At 38.4% G+C, this 19,745-nt stretch overlaps 1 protein-coding gene across 1 annotated transcript in view; it reads left to right on the top strand.

Annotated features, from left to right (window-relative positions):
- trio (trio Rho guanine nucleotide exchange factor) overlaps positions 1–19,745 on the top strand; it is a 342,911-nt gene that overhangs the window by 171,695 nt on the left and 151,471 nt on the right. Inside the window, exons 28-29 of the mRNA XM_089254104.1 lie at positions 2,785–2,854; positions 11,273–11,362. Coding sequence (XP_089110230.1) covers positions 2,785–2,854; positions 11,273–11,362 — 160 coding nt within the window. The remainder of the gene's footprint in view (positions 1–2,784; positions 2,855–11,272; positions 11,363–19,745) is intronic.

Below are 19,745 nucleotides of genomic sequence, written 5' to 3'. Positions count from 1 at the left end.
AAATTGATTTTTTTAAAATGAATTTATTTAATATATTATTATATTATATTCATATTTCTAATTCACGGACACTACAAAAGAAAGCCTACTTCATAAAAAAGGATATGCAACTTTACTGTGGGTTTAGTAGTTTCTGCTATGCTGCGGAGAAAGGTTAAGACAGCCTTGCCAGCATTGCGAGAAAGTGAACTGTCTGCTTTTTAGCTGTGGTCATATACTGCTTTACAGACAACATGAATACTCTCAAACACTCTTATAGACCAGTTCTCATCTGTAGTTCATTTGTGGTTGAGTTTGCAGGGAAAGGAAAGCTACTAGAAAACTGCATCAGCACTATGGCCAATTCTCGCCAAGCTCATTGAGAAAAATTATTCTGTGCATGTGACGTAATACATATACAAATATTGCATGATAATTTTAGTGATAACTATAATAATGAAAAAAAAATACCATTGTTCAGAAATTTGAGTGCAGTTTTTGAAATCCAAAAGAATTTTTTTCCACAGGAAACATACAAGCATAAAATTATATTTAAATACAAAAAAAAATGATTGTCTTATATAGTTCAGAGTTCATAAATGGGAGAGACAATCAAAAAAAGTACAGGAAATAAAAATGTATTAATTTTCTACATTGATTAATGATTTAAAAAATAAATCACTTATTTTTGTTTACTTCATCACAAAATTTTGGTAAGTATAAGATTCCATAGAATTGATATAGGATAAAAATTTACGCTAATTCTGCTTATATAAAATATTTTTGGGATAGTGGAATGCCTGTGGAATCACTTGCCACACAAATGATCTTTTGTTGATCTTTGATTAGCGAACTCAATGTAATTGTTTAAATCCTGTACTTTTTGGTGACCACCATCTGGGGTGGCTCTTTCAGCAATTATGAGCTGTGGCCTGAGTTAGGTGTGACCGTCCATGTACAGTCCCGTTTAATGCACACGAGCTCCAAGGAAAGATTGAGATATTCGTTGCCTCTGTAGTCTAGTGGTCTAGGGTGTTCACCTGGCAAGTGAAAGTATGTAGGTTTTATTCCCCACAGGGGCAGTTGAATTTTCTCTCTTTCCAAAATATATCTTTGTATCAGCCTTTGTATGGATAGCGGAGAGTGACATCATCTTCAGATACCCTTCTCTTCGCTGAACATTTAACGATGAACAGACTATAGGAAAAAGTATTGTCTGAGGCTTTCATGGCTGGCGTTCAATGACTTTCAAGTGATTTCTGGATTTGCTCTCTGGCTCTCATCGGGGGCACATCTTGGCTCTCTGCTCCACTGAAATAATGGGACCCTTGTCTCCTTTTGATTTATGTTATGGTGCTTGAATGTTTCAATGGCTTCCCTATGAAGATGAGCATGGTAGTGTAACTAGGACGATATTACCTCAGTGTTTTCAAATTCAATTTTGCGACCGGTTTCCCACATATGTTCTGCAATGGCTGACATTTCTCTGTTTCCTAGATGGCAGCTTCTCTGGTGTTCGTTTATTCTTGTAGCAGTACTTTTTGTTGTTCCTATGTATACTTTTCCACATGAAAATGGAACCCAGTAAACACCTGCCATGCAAAGTGGGTCTCTCAGATCTTTTGCATGGCAGGGCGTTTATCGGGTTCCATGTTCGTGTGATGAGAACCAGAGAGGAAATGACCTCAACAGCCAATCGCCACTCGACGTCACACACAGCCAATCAGAGCACAACACTTTCACATAAGCCAACCAATGTGTTTTTTCTGCTGCGATGAAGCCTCAGAAGTGCATGTAGAGAATACGTTGATGACACTTGATGTACAAGGCCTTTCTTACTTGTTGCTGAAACCTACGTCCGTTTAACCCCAGAAGATGCCTGCTACAGATGTGGGCAAAACATTAGGAAGAAAATGTCCTAGATCAGGGCTTAATAGCCCAGAAACCACTTGCAAAATACAGACTATAGGAAACTTTGATCTACGTGTTGCAAGATATTGCTAGATCATCAAGGAAATTTTTCTGATATTGCAAAGCACTCCCAAATTGAAAATAGATGTCTTGTACTCAAAAGTTTTACTGTAATTTTAAAATATGCACAGAATATGTAATCAAGAAATAAAAATGAAAAATTTAATTGTGAATTTTCCATTAAATTATTTGAGCCCTGTATTGAACAGTGACCAGCCAGTTGATAAATGCTGATTTGGCAATGCTAAAAGTTATATGTATATCCGCAAGAGTTCTTCTAAGTCCCACTTCAATACATTGCATCATTACCCAGCATTAGGAGAAAGAAATTGTATAATATTGTCAAAAGCTTTGCTGGATCATATTTAATACATATCCTTTGAAAATTTAATTAGTGGGTTAAAACCCCTCATTTGCGGGCACTTGCTGGAGAAAAAAAAATCTTGCCCATAAAAGGGGATGACCATATCAGAAGTTGTTTCTATTTGAACTTTAAAATACTGTATTAGTAATAACTCTCCAAAACGGCTCTTCATTTGAAAATGAACAAAATTCTGACAGTATGTGTTTAATGTTATGAAAGTACATAACTATTACACAGTTTATTTTATTTTTCTCGGAGTGATTGTGGAGCCTCTGGGAAGTGTATGCAGAGCCCTAAGTGCTCTGCAGAACATACTTTGAGAACTGCCGGTGTAAAGTGATGGTTCTCAAAAACAATTCATATTGACAGTTTAAAACAAACATCTTGATACATTTGCACTGTGATAAATTTTCTTTATCATATTTTGTTAAGCTTTGAAAAATCCAAGATTTTTTTCTTCATTAATGTAGAATTTTTCTGAAAGAGTTAGAAAAATATGAAGCCATGCCAGAAGATGTTGGTCATTGTTTTGTGACATATGTAAGTAAATACTTGAGTTTGTTATTGACTTATTAATATATTGCTGTTTATCTTATGTTATTTCAGCTGTTTTAGGGCCGTATTCACGGACATGGTTTAAACTGTAGTCACAATTTTTGGATAAGAGATCAACATAGATTGGTTAAAAACATGAATTTAACCAATCCGTGTCGATCTATTATCAAAAAATTGTGATTACAGTTTAAACCATGTCGGTGAATACGGCCCTTAGTCATTTTCATGGCACACAGTCATGGGATATTTTAGAGATTATCCCAATTAATACAGTATGATATAATATAGTATTAATTATATCACACTATAATACTATATTATTAGTGCCATTTCATGGCATTTTGCAGTGGTTCTAAAGTACTTGGAGATAATATGGAACAGAGTTGCAGCAAGATGTATTGAAACTCTAATCTTATTCTAAAAAACACAGTGAACAGTAAAAGTTTAGTAATCTATATGATGATAGATTCCCATATCTCATATGACACCTCAAAATACAATTTTAAATATCTCATGCCAGCCTTGCTCAATCCTGAAACATCCATTGCACCCCTAAAAATGGTGTTCAGCCTTCATTACTAAATTCTACTAAAAGAGTTGCTAAAAGAGTCACAGCCTTATTACTAAATTCTAAGCAAGTGTTTGGTAATAAAATATCTCTCTGCAGACTTTACTAATCTCATGAAATACCATTTTGGAATCATTTACAGAATTTTACAATGGCAGAACATATCTGAGAAATGAACATCAAAGCAGATGACCTCTTACAGCAGTGGCCCTTTCAAAATGCTTTTGCACAAACTGCTGTGAATGAGAACCCATGAATAAATAGGAAGTGCCTGAGTGGGAGAATCAACAGTGATGATAAACATTTTCCACTATAATATTTTTCTCAGTGATGTCATGAGCTGATGGGTGTCACACTTGTTGATGGATCAGCATACATTAGTGCTACATCAATCAAACAGTTCAGACTTAGTTCTGTGTGATTTCTTTTTGTTAAAAATGACAGTCTGTAACACAGGCAAGCAATTTTTTACCCAAAAAGATTATGTAAACTAGGGGTGTACAACATTTGGGCCATGGGCCAAATATTACCCTCAAATGGGGTTCCATCTAGCTCATGAAATGTATTCATAAAAAAAATCAAGTGAAAATCGGTCACCCAGTGTACAAAAACTATATTAATGTTGCGTTCAAGGCATACAACATAACACAATAAAGAAATAAAGGTAAATAACACATGCACACAAAAACTACAAATTTTCTAATGAATTTTTACACTGTATGAGTGCTGTCTTCAGATAATTTTTTCAGGATGTCTCAAAAATACTAGGACTAACGTTTAGGAAAAGCAGATATCTAAAGGAATGAGAATTTCACAGAAACCCGTCACTAGATATGTCACAGAAAAGTGGAAACGGGCACAAGAAACTTAAGTGACACAACATAGTGATTAGTAGAAAAGCACTTATTGTATATAATTATTACAAATTGAGTACTAGATAACTCTAAATACTACATATTCATATAAATTTTGATGCCCAAACACAAATAGTGTCCCAGTACATGTCTGTGTGGGGAGCGTTCTCAATGAATTCGTTGAGTGGCTCGTCCATCCCCCTCAGCCATTCCATACTTTAAATAAACATCTGCTAGCTCCGTGTTCTTATACCAATGGATGCTCTTTGTACAGTCACTACTGCTTGAGTAAGCAGGCCAGAAATTTCTCCTCACATGCGCCATTACTTGACCCCATGTCCACCTCCCTCATATTCTTCTGTGGAATTTCTAACAAGTGGGAACATGTCGGAATGTGCTGTATAACTGAGGTTAAAATTTTTTCTGAGGAATGCTTATGTGTTCAGTGTAGTGTTGCTATCTGAAGACTCAGGAGATGACAACTCAGCAGGTTATTTTTTGCATGCTTCATGCGTGAATTTATAATGTTTTGGGCCTGATCGCTCTCTGTGGAGAAACTTTTTCAAATAGGAGATCAGCTTGTATATTCATGCCTTGAAGTTGGAAAACCACAGAAAATCAAATCAACTTCAGCTACCAGTAAAATGCAGTCAGTGGGGGTTCAAACCTCAGTCCTCATGTTGTGAATCCATCATGATCCCCATACCACTGCATAGCGGACCTCTAACAGACTGATGAACAGTGTCAGCTTACTGTGACATTTTTAGGTGTGGATACCTATGCAAATATCATTCCATTAGATGATAGGCCGATCTTTTGCCCTAAATGTTTGTCTCAATATAGATACTTGGTACAATATAAATATCTGGTACTTGTATCAATCACATATATTTAACGTAATTCATTTGACATAATTTAGTATTGTCCATAATCTAACCTGATATTAGCGATCACTACTTGATTGAAAGTTACAATAACAAAGTTACTGGTAACTCGTATACATAATGGACTTGTTTTCGACCACTATCTTTCTATTTCACACACAATTGTTCAGAATTACTCCAGATGTGTGAGTAGTGCTTCTATAAGAAGTGATGGGAAACCCTGTGTTATATACTAATGAAATTCGTTGCTTAATAAAAAAAAACTGTTTCTGAAGTTCCTAAAAAGTTCCCTTATGAAGCCTCAGTTGAGTCAGCTTACAGAAATACAACATCCGTATTTAAATCAAAAATTAGAATTGCTAAGAAAAATTACTATTAAACAGAATGTACTAAATATCAGAGTAATGCTGAACGTTGGAAATTTGTCACTATTATACTGAGAGTGCTACACAAAAAACAAATATTCTCTCTGATCATCTTGAACCTCAAAACCTTGTTAATAATTTCAATTCTCACACTTTATTAATGTCTCATTAAATAGAAAAGTTTCGGATATAATGCTTTTATAAACAATATAATCAAAACATCAAAAAAATAACTCTATTTTTCTCTTTTCCTTGGATATTGCTGAGATAAAAAAAATCCTACATGATTTAAAAATTTCAGTAATTCCTTATTGATTTAATGCAACAGTTTGGAAACATATCCCGGATAATGTTCTACAGCTATTTTCCAGGCTTATTAATGATAGTTTGAAAAATAGAATCTTTTTACATTTATTAAAAAATGTAGTCATAACCCAATCTATAAAGCAAGTGTCAAAAAAGACTTGAACAATAGACCCATTTTGGTTCTTTGCATGTAATCAAAAATTATTAAAACAATTATGAGAGGCAAACTATTTTCATATTTAAATGCCGATAATTTCTTTTCAAACAACCAACATCGGTTTCTTCCAAATAGAAATACGGAAACTGCATTTCTTGAATTTAGCAACTAGGTTGTTGATAATATAGCCAAATCAAATAAAACAATTGCTATCTTCCTGGATATATGGAAATGTTTTGACAGCATTGACCATATCATTTTACTTAATAAACTTTAACTGTATTGAATTAGAGGTATCATACTTTAAGAACAGGATCCAGAGAGTTAAATGTGCTAAATACATTAGTACTCCAATTGTACCTATTCACAGTACATTCCTAGTTATTTTTTGTTACCCAATATAGAATTAGCATTTGCAAATGACAACAATGAAATGCACAATTTTCTTTCTTCTAGTAAGATTTATTACAACATTAAGTTTTTTACATTTTTTTGAACTTTCAACCTGTTAAAGGAGTATCATAAATACAACAACTTTTTAGAGTTCTTAACTTTAGTTAAATATTGCACATTAATTGATTATCGCTCATAGATCTGTCAATCTGTTAGACGAGGTTCAGCATGTTTCCATCTCAACATCTCTTTTCTTCAACTGCACGAGTATCACTGGCACGTGTCCCAGGTGGTCGAGGTTTATGACTGCATCAGCTCAGTCCTGCTGTCATGAGCGAGATCTTTCTCCACGTGAACTGTATTTCTGGACGGATGATGGGTTGGAGTTTCAGCGAGACCTCTAGCACCCCATCAAGCTCGTGTGATTTGAATATGGCTGACAGGAGCAAGAGCCAAAGGGGGCCCTAAGCCAGTATATCTAGACTGTCAAATCACCAAAACATTGAGACGGAAAGGGTGATACACAGAGCATGCCTATTTAGGGCAAAACGCCTTACTAACTAGATCGTTGTGTGTATAATTTTTATCCATCGTTCTCAGCATACTGGTGACCTTAAAAGGGAATCTTCCCATACCAAGATCTAATCAGACAGCAGGATCAGTAGCCTGTAAAAACTTAACATATTCAAACAGAAAAACTCATTTGCATATTATATGGAATAAAACACTATTTCATCTTTTGACATGGAAGTTGGCAACATAGAAGGAATAAACATTGAAGACCTGGCCAGGGTCCACAACACTAAGCCTATTGTACATTGATTTTTATCATGAAGCTATTAACCATAACATGGTCCACGGTCCACAGATGGCATGAAGGTAAAAACATTGCACATCTTTCCTGTGTAATTATATTGCAAATATTTATCACAATTTGATATTGCACAATAATATTTTCATATTCTTTATACAGAGTTAGATGACGACTCTCTGTGGGATCCCAGAGACCCTAAGATCGGGAGAGGAAGGTAATACGACAAGCTCCAGGATCCTCGAAGGATCCTAGGTCATAATGTTACACGATGTCCATAAAGAAAGAAATTCCTCAAGGATCTACTTCAGGACCATTTGTTTTTACTACACTCACGTGCAAAATTTAGAGAATTAGCACATTACGTCGAATTTCTGAAAAACTAGTGGACAGATTTTAATGAAATTTGGTACGAATACACAGTTATATAACAGAGAAAGACATGTACCATATGAAAGTCATAGTATGCATGTATGATTGTCAGTAAAGCTCATCATTGTAGGAATGTCCAAAATCCATGCTGCGAGATTGAACCGAAAATGAGTCATAAGGGGAATGGGGGGTATGGTCCCCTCTCACACAGACAGGTCACACAGCGCAACGGCATACTGGACACGAAGCAGTTAAAAAGTTCCTGTGGCAATCCCACTCCTGCAGCAATGCAGTTTTCAGTTCCGGGATGGTTCTCAGAGGATGATGGCAAGATGCAATAGCCCTCCCAAGAGCGTCCTAGACATGGTCCATAGGGTTTAGGTCAGGAGATCTGGCTGGCCAATCCATATGCCGAATATGATCATTTCCAGATAATCATTGACCATGTGAGCCCGATGTGGATGAGCGTTGTCGTTTTTTCAGGTATTTTGGAGGGGATAGTATATTTCATGTATTTTGGGGATATATTGTTTGAGATTTCATGTGTTGAGATAGTGAGGAAATTTTTTGAGGTTTTCAGAAGGTTGGTGGGGCCCTATAAATATTATGTGTTTTTGTATTGGGATTTCATGCGGGATTTGATAATTTTGAGTGTATAAAATGTATGTCATGCAAGATTTGATAGTATTTCATGCAGGTTTAATTTTTTGAATTGTTGATATCATGTATTTGACAGGTTTTTTTCTCTTCGGGTAGTGGATTGTTAGGAAAACGGGGCTTCAAAAATTCCTAAGAATTTTTCTTTCTGTTGGCAGGGGGAATGTAACGTATCGATGGGCCGCTGGCATAAAAGTCTGAAATCGTCATTACATAAATACATGAATGTTTACTTTTTGTTGTTTTTCATCGACAGTGGTGGTCGTTGCGACAACCCAGCATAACCACCGAGGATTCTAATCTGGCGAAATTGGTGCAGTCGACACACAGTAAGAGAGACAAATGATTTCAAGAGAATTTCCAGATTTAAACATAAGTAAATTTATTAAAACACACTTTTAACAATTACGTAGGTTACGATTAACAAAATTATCACAAAAATATTTCTCAAATTTATACCTATCCCCGTGTAAGTTCAGTGACTCATCAATATAGCCCGGCGACAGAAGTTTGACAATCTTTCCTGAATTAAATGAGCCATCGTGTCATTGACCTTGACAGGAGCGAGCGAAGGTCACGACCCGAGACGAGGATTCATGTGACTGTGAGAGCTGCAGATGCAACGGCTAGAGCCGAAGTGACGATCAGTGGTCAGAATCGGAAGCGTTGTTCTATGCTAAGCCATACGACGGATGAGCGATGACAGGAACCGGGACGACGGTGGTGACAACGGATGACTAGAGAGGAGGCATGATGAGATCCGAAACCAGCTGGGGACGTACTAATGAAACAAGTTAATTCATTCTCCGAACTGAACAAATTAGACGATTCACCAAGAGGCGACCACCTCAAGTGAAGTAGTGGTGAATGCGGAATTGAGACAGAGATGAAATGAGAAGTGACGATCGTGACTCCGGATATTTATACCTGAAAGGGAAGTGCGGTACGATCCAACTCCTGGGACAGACCATCGCAAAGAAATGTACATCAGTTTACAACCAATAGGAAAATATAAACATCTCCAATGTGCATAAAGAAACGATAATAGATTTTTTATAGGAACTTTCACAAAATAAAAATGACAACAACAATACTTCAAAAATATTGGCGCGATCAGGATCGCACATTCTTTTGGACTATGAAAAATTAAAATATCACAAATTTAATCAACCGTGAACTCGAAGGTAAGACAAATTGTATATAAAAATGACTAGAATAGGATTGTTTTCCGCTGGGCTCTATGAGTATTGTTACATCGTATGGCGATGATCAAGGCCGATCGTGGTGTTACTGGCCTGCAATCACATCGAAATGAAATGACCTGGAAGCCGATTGGCTTGGTTAGACACGTGCAGCTACGATTTTCCCTTTAAATACCGGCCGTACGTTGTCACCTCTCTTCCTTTGTAGTACTCATTCAACTAAAACCCAATAGTTTGTTTGTTACGTGATAGTTCAATTATCTAAATCCTTTTTCTGGCAGGTCCGAAATCATAAGTTGCTTTATGTTCATAGTTGAAAAACCTTCACCAAGTGACTTCGGACGAAAAATAACAAGGGTCACGTCAAGGGTATGTGCAATAAATCTTGCTGATCCGGCCCTTAACCGAGAGGCCCCCTGGAGCTGATCCGACCCTCAATAGAGAGGTAGCAACGTCCCTTGTGGGAGTTGCTTGCCCTGTTCGAAATATCCAGTAATTTGTAGAAGCAAACGACAAGTGGAAAATTAACACTACTCAACTTTTGCATGAAAATGTTATTTATTAAGTTCGGACTAATGTTACACAAATCAAATATTAGATTTTTCAACACATAAAAACCCTCGAATCAATATTGACAGAATTGTATAATCTCACTGGTTTGTGGTCAGTCAATAATCAGTCAATTTATATGTCCATTATCTGCCAATTGGACACTCGATGTAGGAAGTCTTTTCAGTGTAGCCCAGCCGGGTCAGCACCTGAGGGGGCCTCTCGGTTGAGGGTCGGATCAGCAAGATTTATTTCACATACCCTTCACGAGGCCAGCTCCTTTGTTATTTTTCATCCAACGTCACTTAGTGAAGGTTTTTCAGCTATGAAAATGAAACATTTTTCGATTCCGAACCTGCCAGGAAACAGATTTAGACAATTGAACTATCACATAATGAGCAAAGTATTGGATAATTTCCCAGCCTAACGCCAAATGAAGTGGTTGTAAGGCAGACAACTGCCCAATTGGAGGGTTTTAGTTGAATGGGTACTACAAATGAAGAGAGAGGTGACAACGTAGAGCTGATATTTAAAGGGGAAACTCCCGGCCGCACGTGTCTAACCTAGCCAATCGGCTTCAAGCTCATTTCATTTGCATGTGACTGCAGGCCGGCAACATGACGATCAGCCTTGATCGTCACCATAAGACCACTGCTGTCGATGAAAAACAATTTCAGACTTTTACGCCGGCGGCCCATCGATACGTTACATTTCCCCTGCCAACATAAAGAAAAATTTCCAAAAATTTTTCTGAAGCTTTGTTTTGTTTGGTTACTAATACAGGCAGCAATGCTAGTTAGTTGTTTGTTCAAAATTCACCCTTGAACTGTATTTGTGGGATTTAATGTCATGAAAAATTATCATGCAATAAATATAGAATAGTTATTTTATAGTTATTCATAAAAAGTAACTACTGTCCTAATGTTACCTTTAGAACCTGATAATACAAATGTATCATTGGCATATCTTCTATGAAGCAATAAAGGCACTACTTTTAGTAATTTAAATTCTTTTCTATATATGCCACATAGGATCAGCAGCAAGGATTTCTTATTACTAGACTGTCTGTCTGAGTGAAAAATTAATAACAAAAAGTGAAGGCTGTGTGTGAGACACATACACTAGTAACCAAACATGAATCACATTTCCGTATTTACATTTCAGTATGCAGTAGACACGCTGTATAACATGCTTTAAGTTTGTTTTATTTTTTGTATATTATTGTTTTTTTCATCTAATGTTGTAAATCATATTTTGAAAATCTGTACTTTTCATTACTTACCAGGCACAAAAGTTTGAAATATATGTACTTTTCTGCAAGAACAAACCTGATTCTAATTCCTTATTGGTGCAGCATGCTGGAAATTTTTTTGAAGTATGCAAGTTACAATTTTACTATACTAGCCATTATCATTCATTTTTTTGTCTACAAGTTTTTATCTGTATCTGTCAAGTACATTTGCAAGGTCATCAATGAGACAAAATGTGATTGTGTCAACCAAACCCCCAAATGAATTACATTAGCTCTGTGCCTATTCATGTTGTTACTACAAATATATATACACATAGGCGTACGCAGAATTTTCTCGAGGGGGGGGTTTCAGTTTTTTTTCTTGGGGGGTTCACGTTTTTTCCTGCAAAATAATACTATAATCTCAGCTTGGGGGGCGGTTAGAACCCCAAACCCTCCCCCTTGCGTACGCCAATGTATATATATACATACACACACATCAGAGATTCAACACACTTCGTCCAGAAAATAAAGAACCTTCAATTATCTCCATCAACTCGTATGGTCAGCTTTGATGTGGTATCGCTCTTCACAAAAGTTTCTCTCGAGGGCGTTGTCTCATAAATTAATGACAAATCATAGCTGCCAAATTTCCAGTATTTTCTGAGAGAGTCCCGAATTTTAGTTTAATCTCTCGACCTCCAGAAAAGTTTCTAAATCTCCCAAATTTTTACGAAAATCACAAAAAATCCCTATCTGTCTGTAAAAATTCTCTACTCATAGGCGTAAACTTCTATAGGGCCCATGGGCCTGAGCCCCCCCAACATTTTTGAAGACGCGGCTCAGCCCCCCCAAAAATTCGTATGAATATGGCTTATTCATTTTGCAATGATGAAAATTTCTTTTTAACCAAAAGTTGCCCTAATTATGAATTAGTTAATGGAAACAATCTGCACAAAATTTTAGTTCTTTTAAAAAATCTGGATGGTCTTTGTCTTTCTTGTTCCATGACAATACGTTTATCTCATTTCTTCCCTGCCGTTCAATCCCCAATTGCACCCTCCATCGGTTCCAATCCTTACTGCCAGAAGGCACGGCTGAGAGGAAGATTCTTTGAGGTGTTGAGGGGGCTCTTTCTTCTTTGCCTGTGGCAAAAACTGAGTGTCTCTTCTTTTGTTCACTGCGACCGGAGGACGGCCATGGCGCCAACATGAAAATATGCCCAAAGATGCATGGTGGGGGGAGGGGGAAGGTTGAAAATTGGGAAGCAATGATATTGAAACCGAAATAAATTACACTCTATAAAGAATAGGTGCCAGAACCTAGAGGCTGAGGCCATTTGAGCCCCCCCCCCTCTCCGCAATACATTTTGTAAGGGGACTGAGCCTCCCAGTAATTACTGAAAAAAACCATTGTGCAATGCATTCTTCCTCTCCTTCGTACACGTTTGAGTCTGGTATATGCGGGAGGACCAATAACTTTTAGCCCCCCCCCCCAATGTTTTTTTGAAAAATATTGGGGAAAAAAGCACATTCTAAATGCCCATTCATAACAGATCTTGAGGACCGATGCCGAAACATTTTTCAAGCCCCTTTACAACAAAATTTGACTGGGGGTGGGGGTAGAACATAGGCGTAAACTTGTATCCGGCCCATGGGCCCGAGCTCCCCCCCCCCCCCCCAACATTTTAGAAGAGCCGGCTCGGCCCCCCCAAAAATTCGAGTGGATAAGTTTTTCACACTTGGCTCAGAAAAAAATTTTTGACAAAAAATTTCTTTAAATAGTAGAAATCCATCTGCTCGTAATTTTATTTTTTTACTTTTCTTCAGAATCTCAACGCACTTGTTCTGTGACAATAGTAGTCTTATCTCCGAATCAATCCAGCATCCATTCATCCTAAATTGCGTCCTCCCAGAGTGGTGCCTGAAGGCACCAGTGTAGATAACTTGGGGGGGGGCGGAACCTTTCTCTTGCTTGCACTGTCGGTAAACTCAAGAGCATCTCTTCCTTCTTTTGTTGAGTGTGACCTTTGGGGATGGGGACATGATACAACACAAAAAAGAAAAAAAGTGGGAGGAGGTAAAGTGAACAATGATTAAGCTTATTAACAAGTTCTTCACAACAGAGGCGCTGACATGAAGAAATTAACATTGGGTGGGGAGAGAGCGCTGAAAGTTGCTGGCCGTCCCCTATATACGGGGATGAAATGAAGCACATACGCAGGAAACAGAGGACGCACTGCATTGTTCTTCTAAAAACTATTGGGGGGGGGGGGCCTCAACCACCTTACAAAATTTTTTGGGCTCAAATATCCTCCACTCCTAGGTTCCGGTGCCTTTGAGGGGAATCAAATAAATAATAGTAAAATAAAATTAACACACAAAAAAAAAGAAAATAAGAAATGAATGGAAAATTTCAAAGCCCCCTGAGCCGGGTACCATTGCATTCTAATACTAGGAATATGAAATTTCCTCCTTATAAATCAGGGATTCTCAAACTATCTACGTTAGCAGCACTCTTATATAGAAATTTTAAATACGGTATTTCAATAAATGTTGAAGAGAGGTTAAAAGGTGAAATTTGCGTCCCCCCCCCCCTCTGGTCCGGCACCCTAGACATTCGACCCCTCCCCCCCAGCCCTGTTTCCAGTACTCCAACACTTAGGTAGCCAGGGCCGGAACTGGGGAAGAAGGCAGTTTTCACAGGCGGAATTCTTGTGGGGACTGCTAATTGTGGGGGGGGGGGGTGGAAGACGAGAAATATCGTTTCGATCGTTTTTTTTAGTGGGGAGAGGGTGAAAAAATTACATACTCTTCCCTCCCTCCACGACTAAAATGATCCTGTCGCCGTTGGACAGATCTTTCGCGAGGACCCCGATTTTTCACAGGGAAGTGCTTGGACCTGTCGTAAGCGTAACTTGTATTAAGTCATATGTTAAGTGCATTAAGTCGTAACTTATATTACCTGTCGTAACTTGTTTTAAGCCAATGGGATCGAGACTCCCCCCCCCCTCTTATTAATTTCGGAGAGCTGGCTCAATCTTCCCCTCTCCCCCCCCCCCAAAAAAATCGCATGGATACGTTTTCCACACCTAGACTCGGAATAATCACGTCACGTCAGTACAGTGAGTTTGGGCCTTTATACGAAGCTGTGACATGTAAAAAAAAAAGTGGCGATTTTTCCACAAACACTTTTTTCCGGCCATTTTACAGGATGCGACCTCTATTTATCGGAAAATACTGTAATTTTTTCTATGTTCCATTGCAAATTAAATTGGGGAATTTTTCCAAAAAGGATGTAGTATTTCTTACTTATGTTATTCGAAAAATTGTGTTTATTTCAAAATGAAGAATTATTCTCAAGGTTTTAATAGGGTTCCTCCTTTCCCGATCAATTCTTTTTTACGGACGAATTTCTATTTGTCCAGCCGGTGACCGCAAAGAGGGGGGTTTTACATGCCCTGTTTACGTTCGCAGCACTGTTAGAAATTTTAAATATCTTGCGGCATCACAGTCGATCTCAAGGAGGTATTTCGATGCTTCCCCCCCCCTTTCCCGACAATAAAATGATCTTCACTCCTAGTTACAGCCCGTCTGTGGCATCTAGTGGCGTGTTTCCCGGGGGGGGGGGGCACTCAGCGAGCTATAAGCACGGCCATGGACTCCCACATACTGGAGAAGGGCTTCTAGCCTGGGAGCTTTGGCGGACTTTTTATTCCATGTATTTTTTTTTTCCATGATAAAGGGGCCGCACCTTCTGCAGCTGACAAAGAGCATTTCAATAGGGTTCAGTTTCGGCTGCTTCAATGCAGGTTTACTGAATACAATCACCATTTCCTAATTAGAAGGACGGGGAGTGTATAGCGTGTCGCTTATGTGGGGAATATGTCACCTGGAGGCATCCGTCCATATGGGGACCCCCCTTCTGATCCTGAAAACTACATTCTTCTTGACGCCGCCGGTCAAGGCTTTAAAAGCTTTTGTGCTTAATGGATGGCCATCCGTGAAGGACGCCGACATAGATGATCCTAATTGGAATATAAAGAAATTACGGTGGTGAAGAAAAATCTAGACGAGGTTTGCGATTCTGCAAAATAAGAATAGCTGTGTTTGGAGCCACTTGAAGTAAACTCCTTGTTTTTCCCCTGAAAAAAAAAACCCCACAAATGTTGAGATAGACAGTTCCACAGTATTTTATGGTTTGTGTGGACCACATTCGGTTGTGCACGTACATTATAACCTTCTGTTAGTAAAACATGTTGTATTACAAGAAAACGGAAAAGTTCCTCGTGATTCCGCACAGTTTCCTGACAGAAAAAGTAAGCAATATTAAATATAGCTACACATTTTTGATAAATTCATGCATTTTAAACATTTTCTTTAATGATAATTTATTCAGAATCTTCAAAAACAATCTAGATTTTGCAGCCCTCTAATACTTATAATCAATAAAGCGTAGTATAAAATACTTTTTTTTCTGTTAGACATATCAATAAATTAATAAAACTTACCATGTTTTATTTTTTTCAATCATATTTAAAATTTATTTAAGAAAAATTTAAACTCCATTTGGCTTGCATACTTGTAAAAGTGACAATATTTGAATCGAGTTTTTAATAAGAAATTTATGCAACTAAAAAAATTATTATTTTTCTAATTTAAAACCTGATATATGACTCAATATATGAGAGCAAAATAAATCTTAAATAAGTGACATGTAATTTGATTTTGGGGGAAATATACACTGTATCATAAAATATAAATAAATACAGGGCTCGATAAAAATCATTAAAAAATCTAGGCACCAGCCAAATTTTGTAAGAGCCAAGCATGGTTTTTTCACGAGAGAAGTATCTTAAATAATCTTTTTTCAACCTTTCTGGGAATTGATGACCCCTTCCCAGGGCCGCAACTAGATACTTTGTCACCTGGGGCAATTCGGAATTTCGGCGTCCCTTGCATGTAGAAGAAGCAGTTAAAGGGTGAATTCGACTCACATTCTGGTCCAGCGTCCGGAGCACCAGACCTACCTGCTTTCTCTAGTTGTGGCTCTGCTCCTTTCCATGTTGGAAGACAATTATGACCAGACCAGACCAGAATTAAACTTTTCCTCCCGGGCCTGGTTCAAGGGAACCATCTGCGGGCTTACAAACTGTAGCCACGGGGACTACGTGTGAAGGGAAAGACAAGAGAGTATGTGTGAATTAAAAGTGCATGTGTAAAAAGAAAGTTGTCAAGTTCGGGTAAAAATGAAATGGTCCTGGTCATGTTAAAATTAAGTTAAATTTAAACGAATTTTGCAGAAAAGATGCCGGCACAACCCCAATTTTTAGTACGATTATTATTTTAGTGCTTTCTGCTGTGAAGAAAGCTAGAAAGGCGATTTTTCTTCAGCTACGCCACTGCTTCGCATCTGATTGGCTGCGGAGTCTTGGTCATCTCTCATTGGCTGGACCTGAAATCGATACTATTAGTAGAAGAAGGGAAAATTTAGAGATAGAATTAATCGATTATTTCAAAGTTGGGAAACGATAGTGAGAGAAGAATAAAAATATTATTATTTTTTTTTTTCCAACTCAGAATTGAGTAAAATAAGGGTTTTTTTTTTTTTTTTTTTTTTTTTTGAAGAGAATTTTTCATTTTTTGACAGAAAAAGATGGTGAAAGGAAATGAAGAATTAGAAGATTTTCCGATAAATAATTTTTAAATTGAGATGAAGTCGCTTATTTTATGAGAATGTTCCCTGCTTCAGTCAGGAACTTATTCAGGATTGATCTTTTATCCTTTTTTGAAGCGCACTTCATAATGTCCTCCATGCAAGATTTAGCGAATTCGAACATATCGTAAGTCGAATTTGAACTGGCCGCCGAGTCATCCGAGAAGGATATCATTGTGGAGCCGTCTTGGTCAGCTTCCTTGGCCGGCATCTGGGCTGCCGGTTTGGCGGAGGTCAGCTCTGCATCGGAGGAAATTTTTTCTAAGTTTTTCCCGGAGTCCGTAGATTGATTTTCCACCAAGTCCGTAGAGCGGGACTCTGTTTTTTCTTTGGGCGAACTTTGACGGCCCTTTTTTCCGGGTTTGTCCTGCTTTTTAGGCGTAGGATTTGTATCGGATTTTGCGGGCTTAGATGGCGTCTCGCTGATATCTTTATCGAAATTGCAACGTCCCTTATGGGAGTTACTTGCCCGGTTCGAAATATCCAGCAATAAAGTGGCAAACGACAAGTGGAAAATGATTAGAAACAAACTTTCGCATGAAATATTATTATTTATTCAATTATATGGGTTAGTTAATTTTAACAATGGATTAGTATATCTTGGAGCCCTCTATTCGACGTTAGCAGTAAAGATACTGGCTCACCAATTGATGATCAACAACAGTCAACCTGTGCAGCGATCGGACATCCGATGTTGTTAGCCTTTCCGTAAATACCAGAGGAGTTTTCTCAGTTGAGAACCGGAACACCTTGATCAGTTCCTGGGGGCCTCTCGGTTGAGGGCCGGACCACCTTGCTCAGCTCCGGGGGGTCTCTTGGTTGAGGGCCGAACCACCTTGATCAGCTCCAGGGGGCCTCTCGGTTGAGGGCCGAACCACCTTGATCAGCTCCGGGGGCCTCTCGGTTGAGGGCCGGACCACCTCGATCAGCAATGAAGAACTTTGACTGTGAAGATTGTTTTATATTTTGATTCCGGACCTGCCGGAAAACGGATTCAAATAATGTAGATTATTGCATTTTAACAATTCAGCCTAAGGCCAATAGATACGGTAGTAAGACGGTGAACCGTCCTACTAGAGGGCTTCAGTTGAACAGAACAAGATTAGACGAACGCAATGTGAGAGACAAAGAGGGAGGAATTTATACTCCCCTTTTACAAGAAGTTTGGGACCACATGTCCTCGCATGGCCTTTTCGCCTCAACAAAATTATCGAATTTGCATATTCATGCGTCACTATTATAAACATTACAATTTAATTACATTGGAATCTGGCAACATGACATAATCCGGAGAGCTGATCAGACTCTCCCGATTATGTAAACATTACTAACATAACAATATGAAATGAATTGTTCCGACGGAGGTCTGCAGCCCCCCGCCGAAAATAAGTGAGTACAACACTATTTTCGTATCCGCACAACGAGACTTGCAACAACTCCCCCGGGAGGTTCTTCGATAAAAATAATTTAAACTGGGCTAAGCCTCGCCCAACTATACATATATTGGATCAAACCCCTCCACGAAAATAGCGGCATCGTCGTCATGAGGGGAATTAATTTATGTGGGACATCAGTAGCCCGACCTCTGGCCCGTTCTCGTTCGACAGCCGAAAGACCCCACCCGCCGACTGCCGAACTAATCGAACACTCTGGCCCTTACCGGTTCGCCAGTGGGTCCTCGGGTGGTTTCCGGTAACTGAGAGGTCCCTGGGGTCTAAAATAAGAAGGAATTTCCCACATAACGACAAGACCACCATTAACGTAGAGGGATCGGATCCCGATACGTTACATTCCCCCTCACCACGGAAGAATTTTTCCCAAAAAAAAAAAATTCTATAGGTTAAAAAAAGTTAATTTACAGAAATACTTGCAAAAACTATGTTAACATATCACCTGGTATATTAAACTTCCCACTAAAGGAAAAGTTATCGACAGCCAAATCAGTATCCCGATTTTGTAAGTATCGCGAAATTTCAACACTGCTTCTGAATTTTGTCCCTTCGGGAGAGTAATAATAGACGTCAATACGAGGTTCTTTTTTCCTCTTAACGAGAACCCTTTGCCACCCTCTCTGAATCGGAACCAAAAACTTAGAGTAACCTACGGAAGATTTAATGAAATTCGTTTTCACCATCTTAGGAGTGGTGTCCTCCTCGGGATTTTGCCGGTTAAAGGACGTACTAGAGTTAGTGCAATTAGCACTATTTAAGGGCGTTTGTGAAACATGATGTCGACTCGGATTACTGGAAGTGTGTTGTACAAGGACCTCTCTACTCTCAGGTGACTGCGGGACAGGCTCAAGAACGATTTGGTCACTACTAACGAATTTTTTCAAGTCACAAGCATTGACTTTATAGACATTATCATTGGATAAATCCACTATCAGGTAGACAATAGGTGAAATTTTTTCCAGGACTCTACACGGGCCGTCCCATCGTGGTTTCAACTTCGCCATAACATTGCCTTGCGCACTAGAACGGAAATGCGTTCTCCTTAATACCAAATCATCCTGATTAAAGGTGTGCAATAATCTTTTTTTGTCATAATATCTTTTTTGTCTCCTTTGTTGTTTTTTGACATTTTCCTTAACTTGCTTAAGTAAGTTTTCGGGCAAACTCACCCTTTCCCAAACCGGTATGTCCATAGCCCAGTCAAATGGTAAAACTAATTCTCTACCAAGAAACAATTTAGCTGGCGACTGACCCGTAGTTTCCGAGGGAACCGACCTAATAGCAAGACCAAAAAAGGTTAAATTTTTGTCCCAGTCTTTATGTTTATCACCAACATAACAGGAGATCATCTGTTTAATTGT

Source organism: Pholcus phalangioides, unplaced genomic scaffold (genome assembly GCF_987345545.1).
Source record: "Pholcus phalangioides strain wild (caught in Gottingen) unplaced genomic scaffold, Ppha-v1.0 ptg000039l_1, whole genome shotgun sequence".
Lineage (NCBI taxonomy): Eukaryota > Metazoa > Arthropoda > Arachnida > Araneae > Pholcidae > Pholcus > Pholcus phalangioides.
The sequence above is the reverse complement of the archived record's forward strand: the minus strand, read 5'-3'. Positions and strand labels throughout refer to the sequence as shown.